The sequence below is a fragment of the Cladophialophora carrionii genome (assembly GCF_000365165.1).
Source record: "Cladophialophora carrionii CBS 160.54 unplaced genomic scaffold supercont1.1, whole genome shotgun sequence".
NCBI classification, from domain to species: domain Eukaryota; kingdom Fungi; phylum Ascomycota; class Eurotiomycetes; order Chaetothyriales; family Herpotrichiellaceae; genus Cladophialophora; species Cladophialophora carrionii.
This window is the reverse complement of record NW_008481816.1, coordinates 4,956,319-4,974,015: the sequence shown is the minus strand read 5'-3', so window position 1 is coordinate 4,974,015 and position 17,697 is coordinate 4,956,319. Positions and strand designations below refer to the sequence as shown.

General features: G+C 54.0%; 9 protein-coding genes across 9 annotated transcripts; 3 read left to right on the top strand and 6 right to left on the bottom strand.

The window, feature by feature from the left end:
- Position 1: 1 nt before the first annotated feature.
- G647_01781 (uncharacterized protein) lies at positions 2–1,083 on the bottom strand (the record flags this gene model as incomplete). The annotated part of the gene is made up of 2 exons (XM_008725180.1): positions 2–874; positions 910–1,083. 2 exons carry the CDS (start codon positions 1,081–1,083, stop codon positions 2–4), a joined length of 1,047 nt encoding a protein of 348 aa, XP_008723402.1.
- Positions 1,084–2,376: 1,293 nt separating this feature from the next.
- On the bottom strand, positions 2,377–4,295 carry G647_01780 (uncharacterized protein; the record flags this gene model as incomplete). The annotated part of the gene is made up of 4 exons (XM_008725179.1): positions 2,377–3,231; positions 3,322–3,536; positions 3,618–4,024; positions 4,144–4,295. 4 exons carry the CDS (start codon positions 4,293–4,295, stop codon positions 2,377–2,379), a joined length of 1,629 nt encoding a protein of 542 aa, XP_008723401.1.
- Positions 4,296–4,542: 247 nt separating this feature from the next.
- Positions 4,543–4,764, bottom strand: G647_01779 (uncharacterized protein; the record flags this gene model as incomplete). The annotated part of the gene is made up of 1 exon (XM_008725178.1): positions 4,543–4,764. The coding sequence occupies one exon, from the start codon at positions 4,762–4,764 to the stop codon at positions 4,543–4,545; it is 222 nt and encodes a 73-aa protein (XP_008723400.1).
- Positions 4,765–5,397: 633 nt separating this feature from the next.
- G647_01778 (uncharacterized protein) lies at positions 5,398–7,252 on the bottom strand (the record flags this gene model as incomplete). Its single annotated transcript, XM_008725177.1, has 4 exons — positions 5,398–6,234; positions 6,289–6,607; positions 6,669–6,901; positions 6,956–7,252. The coding sequence occupies 4 exons, from the start codon at positions 7,250–7,252 to the stop codon at positions 5,398–5,400; spliced, it is 1,686 nt and encodes a 561-aa protein (XP_008723399.1).
- A 480-nt stretch (positions 7,253–7,732) lies between these two features.
- G647_01777 (uncharacterized protein) lies at positions 7,733–9,863 on the bottom strand (the record flags this gene model as incomplete). Its single annotated transcript, XM_008725176.1, has 3 exons — positions 7,733–8,707; positions 8,764–9,269; positions 9,368–9,863. 3 exons carry the CDS (start codon positions 9,861–9,863, stop codon positions 7,733–7,735), a joined length of 1,977 nt encoding a protein of 658 aa, XP_008723398.1.
- Positions 9,864–10,706: 843 nt separating this feature from the next.
- G647_01776 (uncharacterized protein) lies at positions 10,707–12,482 on the top strand (the record flags this gene model as incomplete). The annotated part of the gene is made up of 4 exons (XM_008725175.1): positions 10,707–10,710; positions 10,766–10,845; positions 10,900–12,391; positions 12,445–12,482. The coding sequence occupies 4 exons, from the start codon at positions 10,707–10,709 to the stop codon at positions 12,480–12,482; spliced, it is 1,614 nt and encodes a 537-aa protein (XP_008723397.1).
- A 252-nt stretch (positions 12,483–12,734) lies between these two features.
- Positions 12,735–13,592, bottom strand: G647_01775 (uncharacterized protein; the record flags this gene model as incomplete). Its single annotated transcript, XM_008725174.1, has 1 exon — positions 12,735–13,592. One exon carries the CDS (start codon positions 13,590–13,592, stop codon positions 12,735–12,737), a length of 858 nt encoding a protein of 285 aa, XP_008723396.1.
- Positions 13,593–14,210: 618 nt separating this feature from the next.
- Positions 14,211–14,651, top strand: G647_01774 (uncharacterized protein; the record flags this gene model as incomplete). The annotated part of the gene is made up of 1 exon (XM_008725173.1): positions 14,211–14,651. The coding sequence occupies one exon, from the start codon at positions 14,211–14,213 to the stop codon at positions 14,649–14,651; it is 441 nt and encodes a 146-aa protein (XP_008723395.1).
- Positions 14,652–15,533: 882 nt separating this feature from the next.
- On the top strand, positions 15,534–17,489 carry G647_01773 (uncharacterized protein; the record flags this gene model as incomplete). The annotated part of the gene is made up of 3 exons (XM_008725172.1): positions 15,534–15,799; positions 15,885–16,498; positions 16,558–17,489. 3 exons carry the CDS (start codon positions 15,534–15,536, stop codon positions 17,487–17,489), a joined length of 1,812 nt encoding a protein of 603 aa, XP_008723394.1.
- Between the last annotated feature and the right edge of the window lie 208 nt (positions 17,490–17,697).

Below are 17,697 nucleotides of genomic sequence, written 5' to 3'. Positions count from 1 at the left end.
GTCACCCTCGCGCTTTCTGCTGTACCGGCAAGCTCAGTAATCGTCTCTCGCACACATGCAAGACCACGGTTGGTAGGAGCAGAGGCTTCGTCCACAAGTCTGGAAGCGATATCAAGGGTGCGAGCAGCTGCTGTTGCTGTCTTCCCAGGCCCCAGTGGCCTCTGTCGCATATTCTCTCGAAGATGATGCCGTCGCCGCAAATGAAGGCGTCGGTCCAGTTACTTGCAACGTCATACGTGAGCGACAGGAGGCAATTCGAAATCTCCATGTGCTGCGCAACCTTCAACACAATCTGGACTTTTGTCGTCTCCTCACTCTGCCCGGTTACTCTATGCATTAACAAACTTCCTGCCTCCTTGAGAAATGCCGGCAGCGTTGCTTCGTGCATGTGAAACTCTGCTTCGATTGCCTCGAACGCATCTCGACTGATAGTCATTCGCGCCGCCGCATTGGGTCTGTCACACATCACAAGCCGAATGCCACCTTTCAAAGCCCCAGCCCCCTTTGGCTTCAGCGCCTGATATTGTCCTTGCCTCTTGAGCCAGCGCTCTAGCCTGGCTTTGAATTCATCTGGTTTAACCTGCTGGCTGTCATCGTCCAGACGCATCAGCCTGAAATTATGGTCGCGCTTCACAGTTGTCACGCCGTCGTAACTCCAGCATTCCAGGATCTCCAGGCAATTGGCCGCATACGGCTGGAAATGCTCTCTATCCAGGGGGGACAAATTTGCATCAGCGATGGTCCTGTCCAAATCCCAGTGGATCTGTTTGATACACTCATGGCGTCGGTATCCGAGCAGGCTCTTCAACCTACGGCCCGAGCACAACACGTCAATGGAATCCATCTGTCCCGCAAGAACGTCAATCAGTCCAGCCTGGCCTCCAATAAAGTGGAGTGGTTCCACCTCACCTCAAGTGACCGCCTCAAGGGTCTACCAAGCCGCAGCTCATGTGCGGATCTGCTAATATTGAACACCTCCAAGGGCATGTTGTTGTGGCCTGTGCGCGTAAGTGGCAGGTTTTCGTTGACCTCATTGCTCGCTACGCGATGTTTCTTGGTCCCAGCAATCGAGGGTAGAGACATGGTGGATGTCGGCACAAGGCTGAAAAGATGCAGATCTTTCTATCTTGCTCCCTGGACCCGGTGGGCAGACGATTCAAGGATGCAAAAAAGAAACACTCGGCAGAGGAAGGCACGAGCACGGTCACGAAGCGCTAATCAGGCTGAGTTGCAGGTGCTCCCGCACACGAAGTAATATACTCTGGAAGAAGCCAAGCCGCCAAGGTAAGGAAAATTGCTCCTGACAATCCCTATGGGACGAGGGTGACATGGCCAGGTGCTGAACCCGGCAGGCCAAAGGACCAGACGCCTGGCCAAAGGTCCGGCCTCGTCCTTGTTCCCCTGGGCTCGGTAGATGGCTTGCTTTATCTGTGCCATCATGTACGGGAGTATTCGCGCTCCTGCGTCCAGCGCGAAAACGAGATTGTCCCATTGGATCATACGGCTTTGACCCTTCTTATTAGTCGAAATCGAATTAAGCGCTCTCGGCATACCTCGTATCTACTAGTTATGTATAGTTGGCTTAGTCCGTGCAGTCGCCTTTTTATTGGGGGCCACCCAGGGGCGTCGATTGCAGCAGTGCCACAGTGCCACAGAATGCAAATACGAGAGCCTCATCATCAAACTGCAACTTGGTGCTCCGAACCGCCTTCTCACTGACTGGCTAGTTGCACGTCCCGGCGCTGTCCACGGTGACTGAGTGTAACCATCAATGAAGTACACTACGCGAGTTGTGGTGCTATGTATGCCAAGTTCAACGCCGATACAGACAACCACCGACGAGTCGACGCCAAGGGTTCAACCTATTGGGCTGCTTGACGCCCCAGCCCAACATGGCAATGTGCCTTAGATCTGCTGCATAGATCCGTCTGTTAATACACACACAGGGCATACGAACAAACAAATGATTTCTGCAGTGAAGCCGCCTGTGGCTTCTCCGCCAGCTCGAGTGGAAAACCCGCAACGGCAACGGAGGTGGTGGCCTCTTAACATGGATTGATTCAACAGGTGAAGAACCGGCAAGGGCGTCGACGCGCGGATGGAGATCGCGCGGCGGACGAAGTGGCTGGTACATATACTTAGGCGTGTACCCAGGTAGAAGTGGGATTGACTATAAAGCAGATCAGTCGTCTAGGGCAGGCACTCCCGACCAGAAATGACACACGCGCGCGCCCGCGTGCTCGCTCTCGCGATCCATGCTCTGACATTTCTGCTACGTTTGATATCCTATGCGACGCCGTCTTTGCGCACGCTACGCCACACCACACCACACCACACCACATCGAAATCTTAGTCTCAGTCTCCTGACTGCACAGCTCAGCGCCCGACTTTGATTCGAATATCCCTGCTTCGCTTCTGGTGAGCTGAAGAAATACCGCCCGCGTCTACGATGTCGATATTGCCATCGCCATCGCTAGCCGCCTCCGTCTCAAACAGCTCCAAATATCCACGGTCGCCCTTCATTCTTACCTCGCTGCAGCCGTAGATTCTAAATATCAGGGCGAGTGCGATATACATCTCCGCGTACGCCAGGTGGATGCCCACGCACTGTCTTGTCCCCTTGGAGAATGCGACGAGATACCTGTCCGGAGTGGACGAGCCAAGCCAGCGATCTGGATCGAAGGCACCTGGATTGGGAAATGTATCCCTGTCGAAATGCACCAGCAGACCCGTCATGGAGAGGGGAGTCCCCGCCGGGAGGACGTAGGTGCATGACTTACCTTCCGTCCTGTCCGCCGTGAAGACGATCGGGTTGACAGGGTCGATGCGCTGAAGGCGCGAACTCGCGCCAATGCTGAGGCGCAGGCCCTCTTTGATGCAGGCTGTCAAGAAAGGGAGCTGCTCCAGCACAGCGAGGGACGGTAATACTGTAGGATTCGGCATCGCGGCATGCAGTTCTGTCCTGAGACGCTGGAGAAGCCGTGGGTGCGAGAGCAGGGAGAAAAGCGTGTAGGAGAGGGCGGACGCCGTTGCCAACGTGCCAGCCGTGACGGTTGCTTGGACGTCCTGATATACTCGGGCGGGCGATTTCTCTGCGTATGAAAGATCGCTGCGCAGGATCTCATGGATCAGGGTGTGCTGGTGGGATGACGGCTTGGACGTATCGCTCTTAGCATTATCATCGCCACGGTGCTCTGTGCGGACGATCTGTTCGATCTGATGTTTGATATCCTGCTCACACGTGTTAGTGAAGGCCTGTGCAGGTATCGATTGAATCTCCAGGGTCGAAGGAGGCCAACCCGGACCTGCCCTGCCACTCACCCGCCGGAGTTTGACGTATGACGCCGTGGCCGGTTTCATCAGTATCGTAAGATTATCTGGCACGAGTTGCGTGAGCTTGGTGATGAAAGGGAAATGCTTCGTCAGGTAGCCCGTTGTGCTGCTGGTGAGGGACGCCTCGTAGAAGCTGGGATCGAAATCTCTCGCCAGCGCCCGCTTGTCGTTCCGGCCCAGGACGTACTGCTCTGCGATATCTACTCTGCTCGATCAGCTTGATCCTTCAGAGCACAATTGACCAGGTCCCGGCCAGGCGGGTCACACCGACAGGCAAGGCATACCGTTGGTCAAAGTCGCAAACGCCAGAGATATCGGAAGCGGATCCCCGAGCATCTGAAACTCCTCAAACCGAGCGAGTAGTTTTCGGGCGACATCCTCGAGGACCGGCTGGAGGCTTTGTACTCTGGCCTTTGAGAAGAACGGATCCAGCGCACCCCGCCGGAGACGATGATGGTTGTGGCCCACCGTTGCGAGAGTCGAGAGTGGGAGACCATGCTGTCGACATGACCATGACCATTTATCCCGCTTGCAGCGCGAGTCATCCGCGTAGACGACCTCGTAGAAATCGGGGTCCCGGATGTGGACTTCGTGTGGATTGATGCGGATGATAGGGCCGTATTGGTCGTGCAGCCTTTTGATCTTGAACGTGTATTGTCCCTTCAGCAGGACGTCGTAGTAGAATTCATACCTGGCTGTTCGGTCAGCGTCCCGTGGATGTCTGTAGTGTAAGATATGGTCGGCAGCAGGGATGCGATGAGTGGACTTCGGATTGGAATTAATCACAAGATGAGGGCGCCGCTCACATACCAATAGGTGATCCTGGCTAGTGATGGGCCGGGAATATGTGCGACCGGTGAGAAATACAACCTGTAGGTGCACAAGCTGAGCAGGTATGTGGCCAGCAGGACACCGAGGGCTATGAGGACGAAGGGGAGATGGTCGATTGTGACGGGAATCATGATATCAGGGCTTGGCTGGTCTCAGCCGAACGGAGGTTACAAGCTGGGCCGTAAGTAGAGTCGGCAACATGCTCAGTTTCTTGCCTGTGTGAGTGAATTGGCAACGTTACAAGGTACAATATGATGAAGGTAGAATACAATAACGGAACGACCCCTTGACGAATCACCATCTGCCGTCAGATGGCCTCCCTATGCGCAACCCCCGATTGGCTGACATGCAAAGCATCTTCCACCACCTCCCAACGCGTCACAAGGGGAGCTCCCCATGCTTCGACCGTGTTACATGCTGTTGTCTTGCTTGGGGAGCCCGCCGTTGAGTGCTGATATTCAACACCAGCCAGCCACGGTCCTGCCAGTACTCCCAGTTCTGGTTCAAGACCAGGAAAAAGATGATCACGACCGTGAGTGGAGTGCTGACGGTGAAGAAGATCCAGAAGTAGGACTTCCCGGGGCGAAAGTCGTCCGCCATACTGTACATCGAGGCCACGAGAGCGAACGGAAAGATGACCGTCGCCAGAATACTCAAGTAAAAGCCGCAGGCACTGCCTTCGAAGGGCTGGAATGCCGCCCGCAGTGACGCGATGTCATTCGTGACTGTGGAAAGGTTATGTAAAGAAACAAAAGCAGCTGTTTACTGCTGTGGTGCGCCTGTTGTGCTCATGTCTGCCGATAGTGTACGGCTGTGACGAGCAGGTATGGAGCCTCCACGACCTTGGCAATCTGCGATTTCGCATCCGTCGTCCGTCTCCGCCTTGACTACTCCCCTATAACGCCGTCTTGAGAGCGGGGTTCATCCGAGTGGCACCGTCGTCGATAGCATGATCATTCTCGACGGCAGGAGAACAGTCTCGCCTTGAAGGTGTAGGGAATGCGGCCAGTTGGTGATCTAGCAAGGGATGCCGTTCAGCGGGTGCGTAGAGTCCAAGTGCCTCGTGCATCATGGTCGAAAAGCGCTTCAGGCGCGAAAAGATCCTTCATATGCGGTGGCTTTGGTGGCACGATCACCCTGTTTCCCATTCCCAAGCACACAATGAACAAGTCCGGCTTCGGTGGCGTCCTAGACGCCAACGATCCGACTCTCTTCGGAGCTCTTGGAGAGTCCTCAAGCCAACCTCGTCCTCTTCCGCGGTTGCTGCTCTCGGTCGGACGACTTGCTGAAACGCCGCGATTTTGCTTGATTCTGAACGGCTTCGGATTGTGTCGGTGATTGACTGATAGGCAGCGGCTCGCCAGCATCCTGCGCAGCCCTCTTCCTGTCTCTCTGTTCAAGTGCTTCTTCCCACTCCCGCTCTTGTCTTCGACGCAATGGACTCGGCAAGCCATCAGCCTCAAAGTTGATATGACGAGGCGCATCTGGCGGACATAGTGGGCCCCATTGTCTCGGCGTCCACAGAAGATGTTCTGCGAAGTAAGACCAGAAATCCAGATTTTTGCGAAAGTTTGCACCACCGTCTGGTAGGTCATTGATCTGATTCTGTTCAAATGCCACCAACAGTGGCGCTAGGTCGCCGGTCCGCTGGTACTCTGCTTGCTCCCGCTCCATGCAGTCACGCATGCCGATTTCAATTTCCGAAAGCAGACGACTAGGCGGTGGTCGGTCGCCCGGCTTCATTCGCAAGCATTCGCACACCAAGTCCCAGAGTTTAGGACTATACCGTTGCTTGATCACTGGATCTGGCCGTTTCATGATGTTCTTTCCGTCAAAGGCGCGCGCTGCCGCAGTGCCGCCGTACAGGATTCGATTGACCTTGTCACTGAGTACTTCTATCTCATCCAGAGTCACTAGGTTCCACATGACAGCGCCAATGGCCCAAATGTTCGCTTCTTGACGGATCCGGTGGAATCGCCGGTCGAGTCCAACCTTCCTTTTCAGATCCGGGTGAACGTCTTCGTGGAAATAGTAGTGGCGATAGTCCTTCATATGACTAATGCGTTGTTCCTGGATCGAGTGAGCCTACGGCCAGCGCCAGAACGGATCATGATGTGTGCTTACCGGAGGCTGCCAACACGGTGTGCCTGCTTGCATGGCCTTGGCATGGTTCCGGTTTATTTCGCCAGCGTTTGTAGTGGTGGCCAGTCCGAAATCGCCAATCTTGGATTTCGGATACCAGACGGTGTCTTCATCTTTGGAGGGATTTGTGGCAAGGAAGATGTTCTCCGTCTTGATGTCATTATGCAGAAAATATTGCCCGTCAACCTGCTCTCCAAAGTCCAAGTTTCTGAGGCTTCTCCACCTGGTCCTGACAAAGTCAAGGTATCCCTTGGCTAGACAGTGGAAAACATGCCACAGGAAGAGCTCGGGAAAATATTTGCTGCGGTCAACGTGTCAGTAGTGGCGACGAGGAAGAAAGTCAATCCCGTAGTGAAGCTTACTTCCACGCCTTGTATCTCAGTCGCAGGGACTCCAAAGTCCCGAACTCGCAAAACTCGGTATAGTATCTGCAGTAATTTTGGTCAACTCGATATTGCCGGAGACGTACGAGCACGTCTGAATCGAGCTCATTTGTCTGCGCCATAATCGCGGCTTCATGAGTCAGGTGCGACTTTTTCGACTGCGCGGGGACAAATTGTTCGGGATTCGCTTCAGTGACCTTCAACACAAAGGCCTGAACAAGAAGATTGTCAGTCGTGCACCAGAAGGAGTTGGGACGGTCACTCACATCTGTTCGCTCTTGCCGTTCATTCATCTTCGAAAACAAGGCGACCGCGCCGAACGACCCTTTTCCCATGGGCCGCTCGAACATCCATTCCTCCTCATCAGGCAAATTCAGGGAAGAGAAGAAAAGGTATTTGAATCTATCACCAATGAGTCTTCTGCGACCCCGAAAGCTGCTCTCGTGCCAACTGAAAAAGTGTTTGGTTGGAGAGTCCGGAACCACCTGTCGCTCTGTCGGGTCTTGGAAGAAGCTTTGCAACACACCTGTATTCCAGTCCACCTGGAAGCTGTCTAATGCCATGCTGTTGGCAGATACGGTAGGCTCCGCTGCGCTAGTGTTGGCCAAATGCTTGAAGCGACAGCACAAACGCCGCAGGCAGGGGGTGTACGAGTTTGATGTACTCGTTCAGATCAGCACGGTTGCAGGATTTCGCCCTCGCCGAGGCCGCGGCACTGATGTTCTTTCAGCTTCAAAGAGCCGGGTCGCCAAACAACACGCTGTAGGCCGGATTCGGAGAATATCAAATTCATTGTTTCCGCACGCTTTGGCTCAGGTCGTGAGAACCGCCGCAAAATGGCTTTGTCCATTGTTTCCATCGAGCAGATGTGCTAATGCTGTTGCCGTCGATGACAGCACTGTTGCTCATGCTAATCATTTCCACCTAGGACACGGACAGGGCACCCTCTTGGTCGTCATCACGTGCATGCCACCTTTATTGATGTTGATTAGTCACCATTCTTTCTCGATATACCCCCACCAGTGTCCGACTGGAAGACTGCCTCACTCTGCTTCTTCCTCCAGTGCTTCCAGCTCGGCTTTCTCGTAAGCCTCCATGATCTTCGGATCCCACAAAGTTGTGCCTTTGTCTGGTATGCCGTGCTTCATGTCCTTGAAAACAGGGCCAATGCAGTTTTCCCAGCGCTTTCTCCGATCCATGAGCATGCGCGCAGAGTCGCCAATGTCTCTCGCTCTGCTAACACTCACTGCTGTACCAGGCGCTCCGACACCGTGGGTACCAGCTTTCGGTTTATTGGCGCCCGGGCCACCCTTCTTGGTCTTGCCCAGCGTCCGCGTGCGCTTGAGATAGGCTTGCTGTACCTGACTGTCCAGATCTTCGTGAATAGTGCTGTATTCTTGGAAGGCAAGACGCTCTTTTGCCAAATCCAGCAAGCGGGCTTTACGAGCCCCATTAATGATCATGACTCGACGAAGCTCAGCCTGTAGCAGGCGCAACCTCTCACTAATGTCGTCGTCATGGTGAGCGTCATAATCTGGATTTTCATCCTGTCCAAGTAAGCCGAGATGGCGGAGTTCACCTTTAATCCGTTCGTCGCTTTGTATGTAATCTAGGCGCTGCGAGATGGTATTCTTCGACGGTGCTTGATCGGCAACAGCAGCCGCTGGGGGCAGTGGCTTCTCCGTCGGGTCGTGGCCGTTGGTAAGTCCATCCAGGTCCATGGTATCATTGCCATCAGCCATAAATGAATTCATATCGCCTATACCGTTGACGTCACTGGGTGGTGATCGGTGCTCGAACTTGAGCAGAGACAGAAGGCGGCTTGCCAATGGGCCGGTTGAAACCTGGTCTGTAGCAAGGTTGTCGTCGTTAATTTGTTCAAGATTTCCTCGTGGATGGTTGGGTGGGAGCTTGTCACCACTTTCCACTGATATTGTCCCAGTGTCCTCTTCCGCCCAGATCTCCTGGTAGGAGCGTTTACTGCGCGGTACTGCCAGAAAGGGAGTCGTGCGGTCACCCTTTCTCAAGGTCAGCCTAAGCACTTCCAAGATACTAACTGTCCTCGTGCACTTACCCTTTCTCTCAGCCATGCGATATCCTCTTCGGTGAGAGGCCGGACATATGGCTCAACATAGGCTAGGAAAGTGCTTGCAGCGATCTGGTTGGCTGGCTTGGCGGTGCTGAAGTCTTTGTCAGGAGGCGTGCCTGCGATCTGATCACTCAAATCCTTTGTTGGAAACGCGGTAACTTGGTATATCTCTTTCTTTTCTGCATCTGACATTCCGGGAGTGACCTCTCGAATGTGGTAAATTACTTTGTCTGGAGCCAGAGGGTCGGGAAAGAAACCCTGCTGAGGTATCGAAGGCTGCGAGTGGATTACACGGTTCTCCTCGGCATCGGACATGGACACATCAGATTTGGTTGGCGATGCGCGAGCGCTTGCAGCAGCAGCAGCGTCGGGAGAATCGGCAACCTCTGACAATGATGATGTGCCAGGACTGAGCTTTGTCTTCTTCGATGGTGAAGGACTGTCTACGGGCGCAGATGTGGCACGCCCAAGCTTCGTTTTGGGGGGCTCATCTGGACAGGTTTAGTCAGTGAGTGCTGGGAGAGACCTCGTAGTGACTCAGTGGCTCAGTGGCTCAACGCCAAGGCATGAGGATACCGAGAAGACATACCTTCTTTCTTGATTTCCACACTATCATAGGTCTCGGGTCTGTCTTTTCGCTTCTTCGCCTTCAGATTCTTCTGAGAGGTCGCCTCTTCTTTCCGTGCCTTCGCCCGGCGAGCCTGCTCTGCCTGGCGGTCATGATCCTGCTGGTCTGATTCCAAGTCTTTCTTCTGTTCATGGATCACACGAATAGCCTTCTCGCACAGTTCGGCGCGTTTTTCGGCCGAATCGCTCAGATGTTTCAACTGATCAATGATGTCATTCAGCGACCTGGGCTCGAGCCTCGAGCCTTGAGTCTCGAGGTGATCTATAATCTCTGTATAATTGGGCTTCGCCGGGACCAGAAGTTTGGACATTTCCAGTTCAAGAAGAGGTGTCGTCGTCGGTCCAAGAGGAGCAGTACCTGCGCTGAGCACAGAGCTCGGCGTCGTGTTCCGACTTCGAGACCGTTGCCCTTCTCGCATCTTGTTCTTACTCTTACTGGCGCTTCCTAAAGGAGGCATGTTCGAAGGTATATTGTCTTATCGTCGATGGTGTGAGAGGGGCGTCATTCGGAGGCGCGAAGACGCTCGAGCCTTACGTCGTAATGGCCGGGTCCTTGATTCTATTCGCAGCGGCAGTTGTTCTCGTTGTCACTAGCAGAGTTCGTCGACAGTGAGGGCGGAATGACACTCTCCAAAACGGATCCTAGCCCTTTGACCACAGTACTCATCGAACCGACATTCAGAGACGCGGGCGCAGGCACGACTATGTGCCAAGCTCGGCTAACATGCCCTTTTTTGTACTTTTAGGGCTGAACGTAAGGCCAAGACCCGACCTCCCGATTTAAACCCCGGCACGCCCGGTTAGCGAGCTTAGCCGGCATCTGTAGGCCTGTGCAGCCTGAGACACGCAGAAACATGCCCCGGATAGCCGCTTCAACCATGGCACGGCGGAGTCCCTCAAGAGGCACTATCCTGGCCGCCACCCACGCCCGTATCAGCGCCCGCACCAGGCGGTGCAGATCCCTCATCTTTGCCTTGAGATCGAGGTCGTCACTACACCGAACTCCGAACTCTGTATATTCTCACTGCTTCTTGCACGGTATTGGAACATTTCTACCAGTTTTCACCATTGCTGGCAGTCCTGTGTGAGTAGTCTTCGTCCCAGGACGTTCATGACGGTCCAAGAGTTGTCTGAGGGATCATTCAGAGCTCTCTAGACATAGCCGTGTTTCCCGACGGATTCGCACCAAGTAACGCTTCGGTCGCATCTTCGTGATCATGCACACGGCCGATTGAGCCTGCGCAATTCTCGACTACTTACTACTTTTCATTCTGGTTTTGGACTACTCGGTAGCTGGAGCCATGTGTGAGTCCAAGCTTTATATTCTGTCTCACGCAATAGGTGCTTACCCGCTCCACAGCTGCACAGGACTTCGGTGTGGTCGCAATTGTGCTTCCCAACCCACAATACGACCCCTCAGATCGAGCGCAAATAGTCAATGTAGGGATATCAGATGGGTGTCCGATGATACACACACTGACTTTTGGCGGGCAGGACTCACTCGGCTTTGCTCTGAGAGCATCGGGCCTTATTCGCACCCTGTCACCCAACAATCCTCATCATTACGATGCCATACAAGGCCTTCTATACACCCCCAATCTTCCGCCCTCGAGTCCCTGTGGCAACTCCACCAGAGCCCTCATCCCAGCAAATGTCACGACCCGGGCTGAGATCCCCACGGGCGATTATCCTCTGATTGCATTGGCACCGTGGACAGAGCCAGAATGCGTCGGTTCTTACCTGTCTGTCATGCGGGCAGACGAGGTCCGAGGAGCAATCTTCTTCCACCCTGACAATTCCAGCGCACTGCCTCCTCCTGTCAGCGACCAATCCTGGACTCTGCATGACGGCGGGCAATGGAAGTCTATCAATGGATACCCAGTCTATGCGATCCCTGGAATGCTAGGGTCCTTTCTTCTGAATGAATTGGCACAGTATTCGGGCAACATGTCAGAAGTGCCATTTGGGGAGGATCTGATCACCATCTACAATCCCCACGATAGCGTTAGGCTGTACGCACGAATGGCCATCCACACCAGGGCGGGCATACCGTCGCTATGGGTCTTCCTGATCATCGTCCTAGCCATCCTCCTCGCAGTCGTCTTGATGAGCTCGGTTATCATGCACATGATCCAACGCCGACAACGACGCGTGCTGCAACGCCGAGTCGCCGACGGTGAGGTCAACCTGGAGTCCTTGGGCATCAAGAGGTTGCAAGTACCACAAGAGATATTGGACAAGATGCCGCAATACACTTACACGGCCAAGCCGGAGCCGGAGAACGACAACGGGAATGCTACGAAGCAGCCGGGCGAGTCCGGAACGAGTGATGCTGTCGGACCCACGACACAGAAGGTGGCCGAGTCCCACATCAAAGACGTCGAAAGCGCCCTTGGCCCGGCTGCCGCAACTCATGAAGTCGCATTCGCTCAGTCAACGTGTCCGATCTGTCTGGACGACTTCGTCAGTGGAGAAACAACTGTCCGCGAACTCCCCTGTAATCACATCTTTCATCCGGAATGCATCGATCCTTTCCTACGCGACAACAGCTCGCTTTGTCCGTTGTGCAAGAAATCCTCACTTCCGGCGGGATACTGTCCAGTCCAAGTAACAAACATCATGGTGAGGAGAGAGAGATTAATGCGGCGGGTGCAGCAGCGGGGTGGCACACTTCATGTGTCCACCCCAGCTTCTCGCCTGGTGATGAGAGGCCGTGCGCTACGCGCTATTTCAATTCCCACACCGGCGCCACGCATAGATATTCATATATCACCCGAACAGGAAAGGAGTGCGGGTACAGAGATGGATCCGATGCCATCTCCCCGAAGAATGGCCACGGCCGAGGATGAAGTGCCTGCCGAAGTACGTGCCCAGGGCGTTTCTGCTAGGCGGGCATGGTTGCGCGACCGAATCGCCCGCAGACAAGCTCGTGATTACCAGCAGCGTGCTGATGAGGGGCGCGTGGCGGAGGCTTCGAGACCTCTTTGTAAGTCCCCGCATCTGCTTCAATCCCGGATCGGTTGCTAACTGATTGTGAAGGGCGCCGCGTTGCTGGCCGAGTCTTCCCTAGCCTCTGATTCACCATGAATTTGCAATGACATTGTCCCGAACTCAAGTTTTGCATAGCGATTGGCGTCTCTGAACAAATTTGGCTTGTTGACTCAGGGTAGATTCTCTTGTTGTACGGCTGTGATGTGATGACGGAAAAATTTTGGCGGACACGTGTACACTTGCGTTGTTTCTGAGCATCCCTTTGGTTGGTTTGGGGCAGCCTTGCAATAGCAGGCATGCTTCAGTCAGAGCTAGTGATAGTCTCATCGACGAGCTTCTCAACTAGCGAACTTATCATGCTTGCCTTTGACTCTGACGTCTAGGACCTCCTCATAGAAGTTCCCTTCCTTCCTAGCTCTTTTCAGGCGTTTGACTTCATCGTCATCGAGTCTTCGACCGACGGCCTGCTCGAGTTCTTTCCGGCTGACCTTTTCTTTTGCTTTCGTCTCTTTGTTCTGCTGCACCCGAGGCTTGAACCGCGCCTGCATCTTGACGATGAGATGCGTAGATTCTGAACCAGCCTCTCCATCACCGCGTAATGAGATGTTGACTGATTTTGCATTCGCCTTCGTCTCCGTGAGAGCACAGAGATACCGCCGTCCTTGCTCGCCAGGTTCCTTCTTGCTCGCGGCAGTCCTAACCCTCCATCGGACTCTGCCCTTCAACTCTTTCTCGCTGATATCTTCAACGACAAATCCCTCTTCCGGACCTCTTGCCTCCCTTCGGGCGCCGAGCACACCCAGAGCGTCACAACTCAAGTAGCCGCCATGACTGCCTTTGAAACTGATTTCGCCGGTGCCTGCCACGCTTGAGGCAACCCAGACTTGTCGCACATCATGCGGCTCAGATGTTTCCGGTACATTCTCGATAATGTTTTCCAGAGGCGAGGCGAAGACGTTGCCGTGCGCATCGCACGCTAGAGAGGTCGGTGGAATAGTGGGCAAAATCAGCAGGACTGGCCCTGTGAGGTCCGACGGTTGATCGGGCGTTGTCCACGTCTCGTCCTCGGCGGATGGATCGGCGGTCTCGGCAGCGGCAACTGACTTGGAGACGTCGACGTTGTCATCGTCGGTCCGGTGCTTGCGCTTCTTGCTAGGTTTTTTGTCTCCTTTGAAGGAGAGTGGTTTTACGGGCATTGTCCAGACTGACCCCAGTAGAAGAGGCCCGGACCGCGAAGAGGTTTTTTTGAGAATGAAATCGCAAGAGATTTAAAGCGACCAAAGCACTGTTTAATATCCAGGCTGCTTCTCGTTGTTGACGCGCAGATGCACGAGGCCGGAAGCACAAGGCTGCGATATTCAGCCTTCCCTTAAACAGCGTCATAGATGCGTTTTCATTGGGCGCGCTCCACACTCGCCAAGAACCTTCCCGCCAGGGTCTACACGTCGGTCACCAAGGGGCGTGGTTCATCACCCAAAGACTCCAGGTTATTAAGCCCTTCTCGATAAAAGTATAATTAGCAAATTTGGTTACGATTTGAGCCAGACAGAAAGTCGCAAAGCGACAGCAGCAGTAAAAGCACTATGGTTGAAGTAAAGAAATATCATCTCCCCCCTACATCTCTTGTCCCCAACTCACCACAACCACTGCTCCATTACCCAGGCCTTTTGTCTTCAAAATCAGCAACTATTTGCGATGACAGTATAGCCATCAAGGCGCACGATCTTTTCTCAATAAATGGTTGGGAGACACAATGGATATTCCGCTACGGCCCAACACAGTCCTCCCATTACCACTCTGGAGTCCATGAATGCATGGCCGTCCTCACCGGTACCGCCAAAATCCGCTTCGGGGTTGCTGACACAGCAGACGACATGGAAGAGAATACTCATGGCCATGGCAGAGAGGAAGGCGGGATCGAGGTCGAAGCTGGTGTCGGCGACGTCTTCATCCTTCCCGCAGGGACAGCGCATAAGACCTTCGATACGTCGCCAGTGACTGAGTTTAAGCTGCTGACTCCTGGCGACGGTCACCATATCTTAACCAAAGGATCAGATGTGAGAGAAACATTGGCAAATGTTCAGCTGGACGGTTTCACAATGGTTGGCGCCTATCCCAAAGGCGGAGGGGAATGGGACTTCGCTACAGGTGGCGAGAATCGAGGTGAATACGAGAGGGTCTGGTCAGTCCCCAAGCCTGAAAACGATCCTGTTTTAGGCAAGGCGGAGGAAGGGCTTTGTGGCCAGTGGCGGTAGAGTGCATTCCTTGGTCGGGAAGCCTTACTTGCTACCGACAGAAGAGCCTTCCGTCAGTGGTTCTCTGGCCGCTATGGACTGGTGTCCATCAAGTCCCCTTCGGCCCAAAGCTTGTACTGAATTGTACCTCAGTATACACAGGAGAATGGTCTGCCAAAGGAGACTCTGCAGGGCGATCCGACTCACCCAGCGCACGCTTCCGAGAGTTCAAGGAGAGAGGCTAGCGAATGCGCCGAGTGCAACTGCGGCGTACGCGAACGAATCTAATCTGATTAGATGAAAAATTTTCACCTTGGCTCGCGAGAACCAACAAACCAGAGCTCAAGCTCATCTTGTCTCGCTAAGTCTAGGAGCTTGTTTCGGCCGTTGGATCCGTCAGAGTTTGCCCGCCCCGCCTGGAGTGGGACGAATGGGACGGCACATGTGATCTAATCTTATCGCGTGGAAGATAAGGTCCATTCACAACCTGTTCACTCCCGCTTCACCCCCTGTTCACCCCCTGCTCAATACCACCTGCACTTGAGTAGAGAAGCTCGCTCTTCCACGTTGTCCGTCTTCTTCCGCTACCCTGGACACCCGCTCGTTTGCGCCACCCTGGACTGGACCTAGTGTAGTGCCTCGTACCAGATATTCCGACATCGGGTTATCCCATTCGCATGGCGTGCACGGCTTCCGCGCGCGAGCTCTCATGTGACGCTCATAGCTTGAGCTCCGCTTTTGGACGGGTCTCGGTGCATATGCCTCGCCTTTCGACTCTATGCTGGGTCCTGCAGGAGCTAACGAGAGGGTTGTTGTGTCTACAAAGACTCGAGCTGTCTCCTCTTCCGGGTTTGCAGCCCTACCACCACCGCAGGCCACAGTGAGACAAAGACATTGATAGCGATGGCATCACTTTCCAGGTTCCGACCTGGCTTCCGGCGAACGACAACCGACGACGTCAACACTTCTGTACAGACCGTTCCTCTCGAAAGTACAGCGGCAGACGAGAAACAGCCTGCCACGACCAGTGCAGAAGACGCCGCTACGAATGACATTGTTGCTGAAGCTCTAGCGAAGCTTCCCGTCCAAGATGCTCAGCGAGGTGTAAAAGACGTCGAAGCTGTGACCTTGACTTGGTCAAAGCAATCCCTGATCGCAGTCTTCATCCTGTACGTGTCATCCTAGCTTGTCGCATACTTGACCCGTATGCGATGACATGATGGATATTCTGCTGACTGTCTTCTCAACCTACAGCATGTGGCTGCTCTACTTTGTCAATGCGTTCCAGTCCTCGATTCTGTACAATCTGGTCCCCTTCGCGACAAGCTCTTTCGAGACGCACTCGTTACTGACAGTCATCTACATTGTCTCGAATGCCATGAGTGCCGCAGTCTACATCCCCCTCGCAAAAATGCTGGATATTTGGGGTCGGGCTGAAGGGTTTCTGCTGATGGTCGCTTTTGCCACCTTGGGTCTGATCCTGATGGCTGCCGGCACGGGCCTCTCGACGTTTTGCGCGGCGCAAGTCTTCTACTCGATCGGGTTCGGAGGCATGATCTACAGCATCGATGTCATCACGGCCGACGCATCGAAGTTGAAGAACCGAGGTCTAGCCTACGCCTTTACAAGCTCTCCTTATATGATTACAGCATTTGCTGGTCCCAAGGCTTCGGACGACTTCTATTACAATATTAGCTGGCGCTGGGGCTTTGGCTGCTTTTCCATCATCTTGCCGTTCGTGGCGGCGCCTCTGTATTTTGTCTTAAAGATCAATCTGCGGAAGGCGCAAAGGCAAGGTCTGCTATTACGAGAGAAGAGCGGCCGGACTTTGGTGCAGAACGTTTGGTACTATGTCCAGGAGTTTGATGGTAGGTGATATCGCTTTCCTCGAAACCAAGATACACGTCAACTGAACTTCCTCGTACAGCTGCGGGTGTATTTCTGTTCGCGTCCGGCTTGACTGTCTTCCTCTTGCCTTTCACCCTGGCGGACACGGCACCAAGCGGCTGGAGCACAGGCTACATTATCGCCATGATCGTGGTCGGCTTCATTACTCTGGTCCTTTTCGGCCTCTACGAAACATACCTTGCAAAAGCGCCATTCCTGAACGTCAACCTGTTAGCGAACCGAACCGTCGTCGGCGCGTGTCTTCTCGACGTAACGTACCAAATCTCCTATTACTGCTGGGCCAGCTACTTCACGTCTTTCTTGCAGGTGGTTAACAACCTCTCGCTAGCCAAAGCCGGCTATGTGGCCAGCACGTTTGACGTCGTCTCTGGTTTCGTCCTGCTGTCTGTTGGCGTCCTGATCCGCAAGACAGGGTACTTCAAATGGTTGCTCTTCGTGGCTGTGCCGCTGTATATCCTTTCCCAGGGCCTGATGATCTACTTCCGTCGTCCAAATCAGAGTGTCGGATACCTGGTCATGTGCCAGATTCTCATCAGCATTGGAGGATCTATATTTATCATTGTCCAACAGGTTGCCGTCCTAGCAGCATCAGACCATCAACATGTTGCGGCGGTGCTTGCCCTCTTGTATGTGGTCGGCAACGTCGGCGGTGCTATAGGCAATACCGTCTCCGGCACGATATGGACCAATACGTTCTACAAGGCTCTGGAGAGGCACGTGCCGAATGTCAGTCTGACCGAGCTGGAAGATATATATAACAGCTTGGATGTGCAGCTCAGTTATGCGGTCGGCAGCCCCGAAAGACGAGGCATTCAGGAGGCTTATGGATATGCGCAGACAAGGATGCTGGCCGCCGGGACAGGGATCATGGGCCTGTCACTGCTGTGGATGTTCGTGATCAAGAATATCAATGTTGCTAGGATTGAGCAGGTCAGGGGCACTGTCTTCTAGACATCAGTTGGTCGCTTTGCCTGTCCCGAATATTGGGTCCGTTTGATCTGAGGGTCCACTGCTGCTGCTGATGCGACCACGGAGACGGCGATCTTGATGTCCAGGACTGGTCCGCTCACAAATCTACTCGGCATGCCAACGGACAGTGGAATCTGGGGTAGTACGAGCCCAACGACTATCGAATTGTGCTATTCCTAAATTGGTGGGG